The sequence below is a fragment of the Staurois parvus genome, unplaced genomic scaffold (assembly GCF_062004578.1).
Source record: "Staurois parvus isolate SC_StPar_1 unplaced genomic scaffold, SC_StPar_1.0 ptg000109l, whole genome shotgun sequence".
NCBI classification, from domain to species: Eukaryota; Metazoa; Chordata; class Amphibia; order Anura; family Ranidae; genus Staurois; species Staurois parvus.
Window position 1 is genome coordinate 79943 of NW_028317905.1, and position 15332 is coordinate 95274.

Consider the following 15332-nt stretch of genomic DNA (forward strand, 5'->3'; position numbering starts at 1 on the left):
CAGAGGGAGATTGGAAAGCCAAAAGATGGCAGAGTTGCCAAAAGATAGAGTCAATCCTGAACCTCCCTTCACTAGTGTGGGTGTTGATGTGTTTGGCCCCTGGGCAGTTGTAACATGACGAACTAGAGGAGGCAGTGCTGACAGCAAATGCTGGGCTGTTCTTTTCACATGTCTTTCTACAAGAGCAGTGCATATAGAATTGGTTGAGTCCATGTCGGCATCCAGTTTCATTAACGCTCTAAGAAGATTCTTTTCTGTTCGTGGTCCAGCTAAGTTGATTCGCTCTGATAGAGGTACTAACTTTGTAGGAGCATGCAAAGAGCTGCATATATGTTCAAATGATGCAGAACTTCTAGACTATCTTCAAGACAAAGGATGCACATGGATCTTTAACACTCCACACTCATCTCACATGGGAGGTGCTTGGGAGAGATTAATAGGTGTAGCTAGACGCATTTTAGATGCAATGTTACTCCAAGCTAAACCTACTCGTTTGACTCATGAGACTTTGAGTACTTTCATGGCAGAAGTTATGGCTATCATTAATGCAAGACCTTTGGTACCACTATCTACAGATCCTGATAATCCTACAGTTCTTACGCCTGCCATGCTCTTGACCCAAAAGGTAGACTCTTTATCGGCCCCTTATGGGGACTTTAGTACAACAGAACTTCATGTAAAGCAATGGAAACAAGTCCAATGCCTGGCTGATACGTTTTGGAAGAGATGGAGGAGAGAATACCTGTGTACCTTACAAAGTCACAAGAAATGGACTGAGACCAGTCCCAACGTCAAAGATGGAAATGTTGTTTTATTGAAAGATAGTCAAGAAAGCAGAAACAACTGGCCTGTGGGAATTGTCACAAATACATTGTCAAGTAAAGATGGTAATGTCAGAAAGGTTGAAGTCAAAGTGACAAAACAAGGGACTGCTAAAGTGTATACTAGACCAGTTTCAGATGTCATTGTTCTCCTTTGAATAGCATTTCTGTTGTGTAGTTGGCACAATACATAGCAGAGAGCTCCTCACTGATAGCGTTCAGGCGAGACATTCGCCATTGAGTTTAATTCCATCCTGTGGATTACAATTGGGGTTGGAGATAGTTTGGCCTTGGGCGGCTACTCCAATCCGAAGATGGGTTTATGGACTAAACTATTTCTTCATGTGGGCCATAAGCTTGAAGTACCATAGCCAAAAGACCCTGATATGTTGTGGACTCATGTTTTAGTTTATGTTACCAATCTAGGCCGGAATGTATTTTCTTATGTGTTTTCCCTGTACAGTAGATATGCATGGGCAGTGATATAATATATTATATCAGGCAGGGAGTGTGTTGCCTTCACAGGCTAATTGAATTAAAGTTACTTATATGGGACATGTAGTGAACCACGGCCATCTAGTGGCAAACATGTATGGCAGGTCTCCTCTGTATATGTAAGCTCTCAGACAGGAAGTGACTCTTGGTTTAGGAAGCTCGTCAGCCATTTTAGACTTCTATTCACTGGGGATGCAGCGTGCTTGCTTCTCTCTCAAGGGGCTTGAGACATCATCACCTGTAAGTGCCTTTCTTCTGTGTCATCTGTCATTTATGTTACACTAGTTATTCTATGTATACTGATATGCTGTTATTGTATTGTGTTTCAGTTTCACCTATAAAATAAAGTTGGATTCTTTGGTAGACAACACAAGCAGTGGGCTTCTGTTTGCTGGGGATTCTGACAAGGGTTTAGCTGTCCGTTTAGAGCCACACATAGTCAGTGTTTTGAGAACAGAACATTGACTAAGCCCTGGTATATTGTTTGACATTGACAGTGCCAAAGTCCCTAAGACGTTGGTGGTCAGAGGTCAGTAATAAACACCCTGGTACACTGTTGATTAAGGGTGAAGCCACTATTACAATGATTGTAAGTAGCAAACCCGAAAGTAGTCTTCTTCTCTGAAGCCCTAGTCTTTAGTTTGGAGGCATCTTGAGTACTAGTCACAAGTGGGTGAGTGCTTTGCTCTGACTAGTGCCTGCCATCTCTGCTTTGCTCTGACTAGTGCCTGCTCTCTCTTGGGCTCTGTACAATCCACATCAACAAATGTAACTTTCATCTTTTCTTGCATTTATCATTTTTACATACTGTACAGCAGGAATGGACTGACAACTTATGGGGCCCCTGGGTAATAGGGGATCATGGGGCCCCTGTGTCTTTTCCCACACTCAAACCACACCCAAGAAAGCCTATGAAAGGTACCAGGGGCATCTCATAGGGCCCCTTACTGACCCCGGGCCCTCGGGCAGTGCCCGAGTTTCCGAATGGTCAGTTCGCCCCTACTGTACAGTATATGAGGTCAGGGGGTCCACCAGACACCCCTCAGGGAGGTCAGTGAATGGGGCAGGTACAGATCTGCCTTAAATGACAGAAGACAGCATAAAACATATTGGACTTACAAGGGCAAACCATCCTTGACTGTATAGATGCCACAGCAGCTGCGGAAGTCATAGAGGCCATCTATAACATTGTACTTACGGCTCTTCTGCTCCATCCTGGATTCAGGAGGGATAAAAAGAGAACACAGGTTAAGTGCAGAGGCTTTACACAGGAAAAGAACTCTTGAATCTTCATCTATATAATTATTCTGAGACATTCTAACTAATAATTTGCTGTGTGATGCCCTCTGTTAATTATATGGAGAAATAAATTCGCCATTCCTCAATATATGAATGCAGACAACACAGCAGATGTCCATATTGTATTTAGTGCTGTATGGATTTGTGAGTACAGCATTTATTTTGTATATTTTATCACCATTTGGGTCATGGTAAAACTATATGTGAAATAAGCTCTATGCCCAAAAGTGTGTAGACATATGAACTCCACACCTGTATTGGCTTGTTGGAAACCCCATTCTAAAACCATAGGCATTTTTATGGAGTCGGTCCTCCTTTGCACCAACAACAGCTTTCATTTTCCTGGGAAGGTTTCTATAAGACTTTGGAGTGTGTCTGTGGGAATTTGTACTGATGGAACCAAAAGAGAATTTGTTGGTCATTTACTGATGTTGTATGAGAAGACTTGACCCACAATTGGTGTTTCAGTTCATTCCAAAGGTGTTCAGTAGGGTTGAAGTCAGCCCACGCAATTCCTCCACAAGAAACTGGTCAAACAATGTCTATGGAGCTGGCTGTACACACAGGGGCACAGTCATGCTGGAACAGGAAAAGGCCTTTACCGAACTGTTACCACAAGAGTGGAAGAGCACAATTGTCTACAATGCCCTTGTATGCTGTTGTATTACCAGTACCCTTCACTGGAAACACCTGGATAACTTATAGGGGAAGTCAACATACCATTGGCCATAATTGGGTGTGATGGTCAACAATGTTAGGCCATATAGTGTATATACTGTATAGCAAGGGTGCTCAAACTTTTGAAAAACAAGGGCCACTGATTCAGAATTTACATTTTTTATTTTGAATAGCATGATGAACATTTTCCTCCTGCGGCTGCTGAATGCCAGTGGAAGGGAGGAAGAGAAGGAGATGATGGCTTTCGGCAGTTGCAGGAGGAAAATGGAAAGGATCGGTTCCTGTGTATACCACCCCTGCCATCCCTCCTCACCAAGTATAAAACAGAATGTGACGGGGGGGCAGCATGGTCCCCCTGGAGCATGGGGCGGGGTCACCATTGTGACCCCAGACACTACACCAGTGGTTGGGGGAGGGCATTTCATCTATGGGGTTTTACAACCCCCCAAATTGCAAATGTAGACAAGCCCTTACTATCCTGAGCCCCCTAAAAGCCTGCGTTCACACTGATGTGCTGTGGTCTACTGTAGTGCACCTTCAGCTTTCCTGTGGGTTAGTAGCGCTTTGCCATAGCATGACACTTGCAGGTTATAACAGAAGTCTACGGCTCAGTTCAGCTAACCTGCAGGAAAGCCGTAGTTGCACTGCGCTGCACCCACAGATCAGTGTGAAAGCAGCCTAATAGTTGTTAACCCTTTGATAAGTGCTGATATGCCCATAACAAAAGCGCAATTAGTGTGGTATTAAATATACAGACCTTCTTTTCCTCTTCCAGCTTCTGCTGGCATTCCTTTCCATCTCCAGGATGCTAGAAAGGTCCCAGACAAAGGGCACTTGGCATCACTCCGCCTGGAACAGGAGCCGGCATTACTGCTCCCTCCATGTCCGCCTGCTTCTTCCACTGGGCTCGATGCCCTCTAGGATTGCGAGTCGGCAAGCCCAGATCACGGCCAATGGGTTGCCAATCCCAGGCGTGCGCTCCCATAGTTTGAGGTCGAGAACCATATCAGAGGGCTCCGAGGGCTGCTGTATAGTGTTTATGGATACTAATATTTCAGTGTGCCTTGTGTCATATTATTCATATTTCATGAAGTCTTGTACGCTGGCTAAATTCTCTATTTGTTTTCTCCTGCTAAATATTCTTAATATTAGTGTATGCTTTGGATCTTTAGATTATTGTATTCTTTTCAGCAATTTGCTTTGTGTTTCTTATCACATAATGTTCATTTAAAACCTTTATGCTTTTCATTGTGTCAAATTTCTGTTTCTGTCCCTATTGATCTCAACAGAAAGAGAGAATCAATTTTCTTCTGCATTTACCAAAATTTGTGTAAATGGGAGAGATAAAATGCTAACAATGAATGACTTACTCAGTTATGGGGTCATACTCCCCACGGTCATACCTCTCGGCATTGTACAGGGGAGGATTATATCCTGGGAATTCCACCTGTGGATGATATACAGGGTAAGCTAATCACTTTCATACCCAGAACCTTTTTCATGATCACTACTTTGTCCCCTTTTGTGTTGCTGTCTCTCTGGTAGTATTTCATATACCATAATAGTGATGGGTCGAACACCCCTCTGTTTGGTTTGTGGTTGAACATGCGAACCTAACGCAAGTTCGACCACAAACTTTGAACAGGGACAATTCACTAAGCGGCAGTGGCATTCCGAGGCAGGTGCAGGGAGTACGGACCACACCGGGTGACACCGGCCGCACGGGGTGACACCAGACCCGCTCCACGAAAAGGTAAGTTGTAAATCAAGCCGACGATCCCCTCAGGATGGATCGGATCTGCGGATTGAGCATAATGGATTGGATTCCAATCTATTATGCTCAATCCGCAGATCCGATCCATTCTGCGGGGATCATCGGAGGGGGTGTCACCGCACCGGGTGACACCAACCCTAGGGACGCCTCTGCTAAGCGGTTTCCTGCTGACAACTGATTGTAAAAACAATTGAAGGAATTGCCCGGCAATTTAAACATTTGTTAAAAAACGCATGGTGTCCCCCCCCCCAGCCCTTCAGGTCTGGTATGAATATTAAGGGGAACCCCTAAGCCCAAAATCCATACCACACCATTATCTGAACATACAACCTATCAGGTCAGGAAAAGGGGGGACGAGCAAGCAATCCCCCTCCCCTCCTGAACAATACAGGCCACATGCCCTAAACATGGGGTGCTGCTTTGGGGCAGGAGGAGCTCCCCCTACCAAAATTACCTTGTCCCCATTTTAATGGGGACAAGGGCTCTTCCTCACAACCATTGCCAGTGGTTGTGGGGATCTGCTGCGGGGGGGGCTTATCAGAATCTGGAAGCCCACCATGGCCCTCAGATTCCCCCCCTAATATGACCGAGTATGGGGTACATGCAGGGGCGGACTGACAACTCATGGGGCCCTCGGGCAATAGGGGATCATGGGGCCCCTGTGTCCTTGCCCAAACTCAAAAAAGCCTATGAAAAAGGTACCAGGGGCATCTCATGGGGCCCCCTACTGACCCCGTGCCCTCGGGCAGTCCCCGAGTTTCCAAATGGTCAGACCGCCCCTGGGTACATGGTACTCATTCACAAAAAGAAGTGTAGTGTAAAAAAGACAGTCCTTGGCAAGTCCTTTATTAAAAACAAAAATTTAAAAAAATGCCCCCGAAGTAGATCCAACATCAATCACGATGCCCACTGCCACTGCCGACCTGAAAAAAGAAAAAAAAACCCTCTCCGCTCTCAACACTGGCTCCCGTCGTCTGACAGATGTGCTGCGGTGACAGTTCTTATATACTGTGATGATGTCACAAGGCGGCGTGGTCACCCACCCCCTGGTGACGTCATCATGCGCTGTGATCGGCCAAAGCATTGCACCTGACCTGTAAGGGGATCTCCCATCCCACCGGCAGTCCCAGTAGACTAGCCAGCACTGCCACAGGCTAGTCACAGATCTGATCAAACAACGGATCGGTCTTGTGACAGAATAAAAAAAAATTAAAGTGCTCCTGTGCTTGTGTGCAACGGAGAATGGATGCACCAGTCCCGCGAACACGCAAACAACAATCATCCCACACATGTGAGGTATCATTGCGAATGTCATATCATTGGAAGTAATTTTAGCACCAGATCTCTTCTATAAATCTAAAGTGGTCACCTGTAAAGGCTACCTGTATAGGCGGGCACAGTTTCAAAGCATGACATGTTTGATGTCTATTTACTCAGCGTAACATCATCTTTTATGTATTGTGGTTTTTTTGCAATAACATTCAAAAAAGTTTTTTTTTTTTTTCAAAAAATTGTGTTTTAAATAATGCTATACAGATACTGTGTGACATATAAAATTGCAAAACCCACCAAGTTATTCTCTTGAAAAATATAAAGATTGGGGTTCTAAGTAATTTTCTAGCAAAAAAAAATAATAATCATTACATGTGAACAAAAAGTGTCAATTAAACCTGGTCCTTAAAGTGTTACTAGACCCAGGACTCTGCATTCACTATATCTGGTCTCCCCGGACCCTGCATTCACTATATCTGGTCTCCCTGGACTCTGCATTCACTATATCTGGTCTCCCCGGACCCTGCATTCACTATATCCGGTCTCCTCGGACCCTGCATTCACTATATCCGGTCTCCCTGGACCCTGCATTCACTATATCCGGTCTCCCTGGACCCTGCATTCACTATATCCGCTCTCCCTGGACCCTGCATTCACTATATCCGCTCTCCCCGGACCCTGCATTCACTATATCCGCTCTCCCCGGACCCTGCATTCACTATATCTGGTCTTTCTGGACCCCACATTCACTATATCCGCTCTCCCCGGACCCCGCATTCACTATATCCGGTCTCCCCGGACCCTGCATTCACTATATCTGGTCTCCCCGGACCCTGCATTCACTATATCTGGTCTCCCAGAACCCTGCATTCACTATATCTGGTCTCCCGGACCCTGCATTCACTATATCTGGTCTCCCCGGACCCTGCATTCACTATATCTGGTCTCCCAGAACCCTGCATTCACTATATCTGGTCTCCCAGGACCCTGCATTCACTATATCCGGTCTCCCCGAACCCTGCATTCACTATATCTGGTCTCTCAGGACGCTGCATTCACTATTTCTAGCTTCCCCGCACCCTTCATTCACTATATCCGCTCTCCTCGGACCCTGCATTCACTATATCCGCTCTCCCCGGACCCTGCATTCACTATATCCGCTCTCCCTGGACCCTGCATTCACTATATCCGCTCTCCACGGACCCCGCATTCACTATATCTGCTCTCCCTGGACCCCGCATTCACTATATCTGGTCTCCCCGGACCCTGCATTCACTATATCCACTCTCCCCGGACTCTGCATTCACTATATCCGGTCTCCCCGGATCCTGCATTCACTATATGTGCTCTACCCGGATCCTGCATTCACTATACCCGGTCTCCCCGGACCCTGCATTCACTATACCCGGTCTCCCAGGACCCTGCATTCACTATATCCGCTCTCCCCGGACCCTGCATTCACTATATCCGGTCTCCTTGGACCCTGCATTCACTATATCTGGTCTCCCTGGACCCTGCATTCACTATATCTGGTCTCCCCGGACCCTGCATTCACTATATCCGCTCTCCCCGGACCCTGCATTCACTATATCTGGTCTCCCCGGATCCTGCATTCACTATATCCGGTCTCCCCGGACCCTGCATTCACTATACCCGGTCTCCCACAGTACACACAACATGGAAATGCAATTATTGTAGTAAATATAAACTGCTAAATACCTTTTCTCATCAGCAGTTAAAGCAGTCTTGTGACTTCTATCAGTGTCCAGCAGAGCACTGGTTAAAGCTTGCAGGAGGAGTTTTCAGTCTGCTTTTATTGAAGGATGATGATCATATGAAGCCATTTATTATCAAATAGTTGTTCGGCTCTGTGACAGGAGGTCAGGAAGAACTAGGGGATGTGTCCAGGATGGGAGATATATTTGTCCCAGGTTTATGCTCTACACTGACTGTTTCTCCTGTTGTGCTGTGTGGTGTGCCTGTGTGGTTCACTGTGGATAATTAGCTCAGGTGTAGTGCATTAAGGGCTCTGGGCTCTATAAAACTCCCAGGCTGCATAGGGAGATTGCTCCATCCTGGAACCAGTTGGCTGTATAAGACAGACTGGGGAGCAACCAAACCAACCTATGGTGAGAAACAATCTCTGTGATCTTGGAACTGTGTGAACACCCTGGGTCTGAGCAGTGGTAGGCTGCATACAGACCGCTAGATAGGAAAGCTGTGTGTTGTAGTTAGTAGCCCAGTGTGGCCAGGCTTTATTTTCTGTTTTGGTTGTTTTGCTGTTTTTTTTATGCACCGTGTGTTCACTGGACTTTGTAAATAAAAGCACAAAACTTATTCACCAAGTACCTGCTGTCGTGCTGGGCCTCTTTTTATGGTGTTCTGATCCATCCAGGGGGTCAAGCACATAGTGAGCTAATCCCTCACAGGCTCCTTTTAAAATCATAATAACAGAAATCACCCAAATGGCCTGAATCAGAGGTGACACACATGGGTTAAAGTGTCAATTAGAGGTTAATGTTCCACATCTGTGGCTTTTTAAATTGCAATTAGTGTCAGTGTATAAATAGTCAATGAGTTTTTTAGATCTTACGTGGAAGCACTAACTGGGCTAGATAGTGAGCCATGGGGATCAGAAAAGAACTGTCAAAAGTCCTGCGTAACAAGGTAATGGAACTTTATAAAGATGGAAAAGGACATATAAAGATGTCCAAAGCCTTGAATATGCCAATCAGTACTGTTAGATCACCTATTAAGAAGTGGACAGTTCGGGGATCTCTTGATACCAAGCCAAGGTCAGGTAGACCAAGAAAGATTGCAGCCACAACTGCCAGAAGAATTGTTCAGGATACAAAGGGAAACCAAAAGGTAACCACAAGAAAAATCCAGGCTGCTCTGGAAAAAGACAGTGTGGTTGTTTTGAAGGAGCAAAATATGATGACACTTGAACAAAAATGAGCTGCATGGTGGCGGTGCCAGAAAGAAGCCTTTACTGCACCAATGACACAAGGAGGCCCGGTTAGGCATGTCAAGGTGTTGTCAGGCATATTGTAACCGGGATTTTTTGTGGCATTGGTGCAGTAAAAGCTTCTTTCTGGCACCTCGACCAAATAGCTAATTTTTGTTCAAGTATTACCGTATTGTACTCCTTAAAAACAACCACACCATCTTTTTCCAGAGCAACCTGTTGTTCTTTTGAGGTTACTTGAGGGGTTTTTCTTTGAATCCCAAACAATTCTTCTGGCAGTTGTGGCTGAAATCTTTCCTGACCTTGGCTTGGTATCAAGAGATCCCTGAACTGTCCACTTCTTAATAGGTGATTTAACAGTACTGATTGGCATATTCAAGGCTTTGGACATCTTTTTATGTCCTATTCCATTTTTATAAAGTTCCATTGCCTTGTTTTTTTTTTTTTAATTTAAATATTTATTAAATTTTTCATGTTAATACAAAAACTCAAAAAGGGAAGTAATTCTCATACAGATAGACATTTATAGCATTTCTACCTTTCCCTTACTAAAAACTCTTTTCTTTCCCATCCCACTACCCCTCCTTCCCACCCCTCCTCCCCCTCTGCAGACTCTAACCCATTCTATTCTCTTGAGGCTTTTTAATTTTTTGTTAACATCCTAGTTCATGTTTTCCTATATTTCTCTTTCATTCCTGCTCTTTCCCACTTTTCCCATCTCCTGAGATAGACTCTCATTCTATCTTCCTGCATATGATATGATCTTTCCATTCTACCTATCTGGTTTACTCTGTTAATCCAGTCCACCTCCTTCGGTACCTCGACTTTCCGCCAAAACTTGGGTATCAACCCTTTCGCCGCATTCAAGAAGTACCAAATACCTGAATCTTTATATTTATTTACAGATGTCTCCACATTGTGTAGGAGACACGTCGTTGGGTCTAATCCTATGTCAATTTCCGTTATTTCTTTAATCAACTTGACTATTGTCTTCCAAAAAGCCTGGATTTTCGGACATTCCCACCATATGTGAAACACCGTGCCTATTTCTCCACATCCTCTCCAACACATATTTGAACTTTCCCTATTCATCTTGTGTTCTACACTCGGTGTGATGTGCCATCGTGTCACACACTTATAATTAACCTCCACCTCTCTCATACTAACATTATCGTGTATCAATCCATTGCCTTGTTATGCAGGACTTTTGACAGTTCTTTTCTGATCCCCGTGGTTCAGTATCTAGCCTAGTCAGTGCTTCCATGTAAGAGCTAACAAACTCATTGACTATTTATACACTGACACTAATTGCAATTTAAAATGCCACAGATGTGGGACATTAACCTCTAATTGGCATTGTAACCCGTGTGTGTCACCTTGTGTGTCTGTACCAAGGCCAAACATTCCAGGGGGCGGAGACTTCTGATCCAGGGGCGGAGGCTACTGATCCGGGCCATTCGGGTGATTTCTGTTATCATTATGATTTAAAAAGGAGCCAAACAACTATTTGATAATAAATGGCTTCATATGATCATCATCCTTCAATAAAAGAGCATCTTTTGGCATGATCCCTCATATTTTCAATACCAATGCCAAAATTTCACAATTTCTGCCAGGGGATGTAACCTTTTGAGCACAACTGTATATAGGGATTGGCCCCATCTTCCTCTGCAATCTGACTGAACTATCAGTTTGACTGATCGGGTCCTGCTCTGCTTTCATTTATAAATCAATGGTCCTATTGTAGCTTTCATTCATGAATTACGGTTACTGCTTTCATTTTTAGTGAACCCTTTTTTTCGTTGTTGCTGATTTTGTTTTGTTTGTATGTAAATCTTCAACTTTAATTTTTTTTTGTTCGGTTATGTTTTTAGCATCAAATCTGTTTGTAGCAGAAACATGATTTTAGCACTTTTAGGCCTCTTACACGCTGCAGCTTGAAAAAGCACAGTAGAGTATATTTTTACTGATCTAAAATGCAGCCCTTTGCCTTTACACAAGCATGTACAAACAAGCGCTGCATATTCTTAAGTAAAAAATATAATAATAATATTTGTATTCCTGTCAGTATTTTGTGCCGTTGCACACAAATGCACGCATGAGCACAAATGCCAGTGGTTTTTGCCTAGAAATGTATTGTGCATGGAAATGCGCATAGTGCAAATCAATACGGGCAAAACAAACACCTGAAATTACATCCAGAATGCTGATGCTCAAACATCAGTACAGTATGCAAGATGCCATATAAAAGAGACAAATCAGAGAATAACATTTGTAGTTAACCCCGGTTAGTTGTTTTAAACCTAGCATTTGTCATTTTAGTAATTGGAAATGTAGTCATTTTAATAGTTTGCAATTTGTAAAATGTGTAATTTTAGTAATTTGTAAAATGTGTAATTTTAGACATTTGTAATCTTAGTCATTTGGAATTTGTAAAATTTGTAGTTTTAGTAATTTGTAATCTTAGTCATTTGGAATTTGTAAAATTTGTAGTTTTAGTAATTTGTAATTTTAGCAATTTATAAAAAATAAAAATTTTGTCAATTTTAATTTTAGTCATTTGTAGAAATTATAATTGTAGTCTTTTGTAAAAATGTGTGATTTTAGTAACTAGTAATTTAGGAATTCTGTCATTTTAGTAAATTGTAATTTTAGTAATTTATAATTTGTAAAACTTTGTCATTTTAGTAATTTGTAAAATTGTTAGTAACGTTGTTACTAGTAGAGGTTGTTTTTGGTTACCTTTTTGGTGCATCAGCTGCTTTTTGCTTTTTCTGCCCTGATTATAGTTAGTTTGTCTGGCTGAAAAAAAGTCCATCCAGTTCAACCATTAAAAAAGAAGCTATAATCCTACACCCACATTAATTTGTAAATATTGTAATTTTAGTCTTTTGGAAAAATGTGTGATTTTAGCACTTTTAGTAACTAAGAATTTAGGAATTTAGGAATGAATTTTGTCATTTTAGTAAGCTGTAATTTTAGTCATTTAGAATTTTAGTAATTTGCAAAACTTGTCATTTTAGTACTTTGTAAAATTTTCTAAATTTGAGATTTTAGTCATTTTAGTGACCTGAAATCTAGGAGTTTTGTTTGTTTTAGTCATTTTAGTAAATTGTAATTTTAGTAATTTGTAATTTTAACGACTCTTACATTTTTTGTTTGTTTTTTAATCCCAAATAAAAAATCTCGGGGGTTCACTTTGGCATCCTTGCCTTGGGAGCCAGAGAACCTGTCTCCCAAGGCAAAGTCTTCAGCGGTCACTGACAGGTACTCACCTCCCATGGCACAAACTCATCGGGCACTGGGTAGCGGGTTATTTTAGAGTATGGGTACTGCAGGATCCGAGAGTTGATGTGGTACAGGCAGTGCTTCTCCCCGCTTCCATCTGGGCTTGCTGCAACCGTCTCCTCTGAGTACTGCGATCTGCAATCGTCTGACCGGGAAGACGAGAGATATAATACCAGGAGCCACGTCATATCATAATATCCATAACAGACCAATCTTACCTAATGTCCGTGTCTTACTCCTGGAATCTTTCTCCGTAAGGGCCGAGTTCAGTTTTTGTGTAGACTGGTCCGTATACAACACAAGAAGCCAGTTAGGACGGGCACACACCATACAATTAGACACAATCTCTGTACTATCTCATTTAGATTGACCAAAACAATGTAATATGAAGGGAAACCAAAACAAGCAATTCAGTTTGCATTAAGTGAGACAGACCCGTTCTCTTCATAGTTGATGGAAGATCTGAAGGAGATTGTAAGTTCAGATTGTATTGTGTGTGGTCAGCTTTAGCGTTACAGGGGCCCAAGACTACTTCTGCTTAAAGGAGACTGACCCCGGCCCTATGTGATTACATTTACAGAGTGGGCTCAAAGCCCCTTTTTCTATAATTTGTATTAAAGTGTTGCTAAACCCACAACAGAACAATCAGTCTGTAGATGCAGTAAAGCATGCTTGTTATACTCATTGTGGAACCTAAGGGGTTAATCCTCTGCATTGTGTAAAAAGGCTGTTTGATCCTGAGTTCTCTGATCCTCCCCTTCTTCCAGTGCCCCCCCCCCCATCTCCTGATAAGACATATCATGTGGAGATGCTCTGCACATGCTCAGTTTGGTGTGTATTGCTAAAGAGGTTTTTTTTTCCTTCTTTTTTTGAAGACTGCATGTGATCAGCACAGGGCCAATCAGCACTGTCCACACAGAGATCAGGGGTTCTGCATCCTCCCAGAGCAGACTTAAAACTCCTCCTGCAATCTTTAACCAGTGCTCTGCTGGACACTAATAGAAGTCACAACATTGGTCCCAAGATTGAGAGTTTTTTTTTCATTTTTTTTTGAGAGAGTGCATGTGATCAGCACAGGGCCAATCAGCACTGTCCACACAGAGATCAGGGGTTCTGCATCCTCCCAGAGCAGACTTAAAACTCCTTCTGCAATCTTTAACCAGTGCTCTGCTGGACACTGATAGAAGTCACAAGATTAACTGGTCATAAGATTGAGAGTTTTTTTGGGATTTTTTTTTGGGAGAGTGCATGTGATCAGCATAGGGCCTATCAGCACTGTCCACACAGAGATCAGGGGTTCTGCATCCTCCTAGAGCAGTAAGAAAACTCTTCCTATAAGCTTTACACAGTGCTCGGCAGCACACTGATAGAAGTCACAAGACTGCTCTAACTGCTGATGAGAAAAGGTATTTAGCTGTTAATATTTACTAAAATAATTGCATTTTCATGTTGTGCGCACTGTGGGAGACCAGATATAGTGAATGTGGGGTCCGAGGAGAGCGGATATAGTGAATGCGGGGTCCGGGGGGAGCGGATATAGTGAATGCGGGGTCCGGGGAGACCGGATATAGTGAATGCGGGGTCCGGGGGGAGCGGATATAGTGAATGCGGGGTCCGGGGAGACCGGATATAGTGAATGCGGGGTCCGGGGAGACCGGATATAGTGAATGTGGGGTCCGGGGGGAGCGGATATAATGAATGCGGGGTCCGGGGGGAGCGGATATAGTGAATACGGGGTCCGGGGAGACCGGATATAGTGAATGCGGGGTCCGGGGAGACCGGATATAGTGAATGCGGGGTCCGGGGAGACCGGATATAGTGAATGCGGGGTCCAAGGAGACCGGATATAGTGAATTCGGGGTACGGGGAGACCGGATATAGTGAATGCGGGATCTGGGGAGACCGGATATAGTGAATGCGGGGTCCGGGGAGAGCGGATATAGTGAATGCGGGGTCCGGGGGGAGCGGATATAGTGAATGCAGGGTCCGGGGAGAAAGGATATAGTGAATGCAGGGTCCGGGGAGAACGGTATAAAGGACACTACTGGGGGGGGAGAGGGGCAGAAGACACTGCATTGGGATATAAAAAGGACACTACTGTGGGGGGGAGGGGCAGAGAACAATGCATTGGGGGTTAGAAGACACTACTGTGGGGGTAGGGGGGCAGAGGACCCTGCATTGGGGGTACAGGATACTACTCTTGGGGGAAGGAGCAAGAGGCATTGTTTTGGGGGTACAGGACACTACTGTGGGACGAGGGGGCAGAGGACAAAGCATTGGGGGGGGGTTACAGAAAACTACTGTGGGACGAGGGGGGCAGAGGACTCTACTGTGAGGGGGCAGAGGACTCTATTGTGGAGGGTGATATGAAGGTGGACAGGGGACATTACTGTGGGGGTGATGTGAAGGTGGACAGGGGACATTACTGTGGGGGTGATGTGAAGGTGGACAGGGCACATTGCTGTGGGGGTGATGTGAAGGTGGACAGATGACACTACTGTGGGGGGTGATGTGGAGGCGGGCAAGGGACATTGCTCTGGGGGGTGATGTGAAGGTGGACATATGACACTACTGTGGGGGGTGATGTGAAGGTGGACAGGGGACATCACTGTGGGGGATGATGTGAAGGTGGATAGATGACACTACTGTGGGGGGTGATGTGGAGGTGGACAAGGGACATTGCTCTGGGGGGTGATGTGAAGGTGGACAGAGGACACTACTGTGGGGAGTGATGTGA

The 15332-nt window shown here is 44.2% G+C and overlaps 1 protein-coding gene across 1 annotated transcript in view; it reads right to left on the reverse strand.

Moving 5' to 3' along the window:
* LOC149467462 (transient receptor potential cation channel subfamily M member 2-like) overlaps window positions 1-15332 on the reverse strand; it is a 342560-nt gene that overhangs the window by 37445 nt on the left and 289783 nt on the right. The window contains exons 26-29 of the mRNA XM_089671623.1: window positions 12814-12877; window positions 12583-12740; window positions 4664-4740; window positions 2436-2531 (exon numbers count right to left, since the gene is read on the reverse strand). Coding sequence (XP_089527749.1) covers window positions 2436-2531; window positions 4664-4740; window positions 12583-12740; window positions 12814-12877 — 395 coding nt within the window. The remainder of the gene's footprint in view (window positions 1-2435; window positions 2532-4663; window positions 4741-12582; window positions 12741-12813; window positions 12878-15332) is intronic.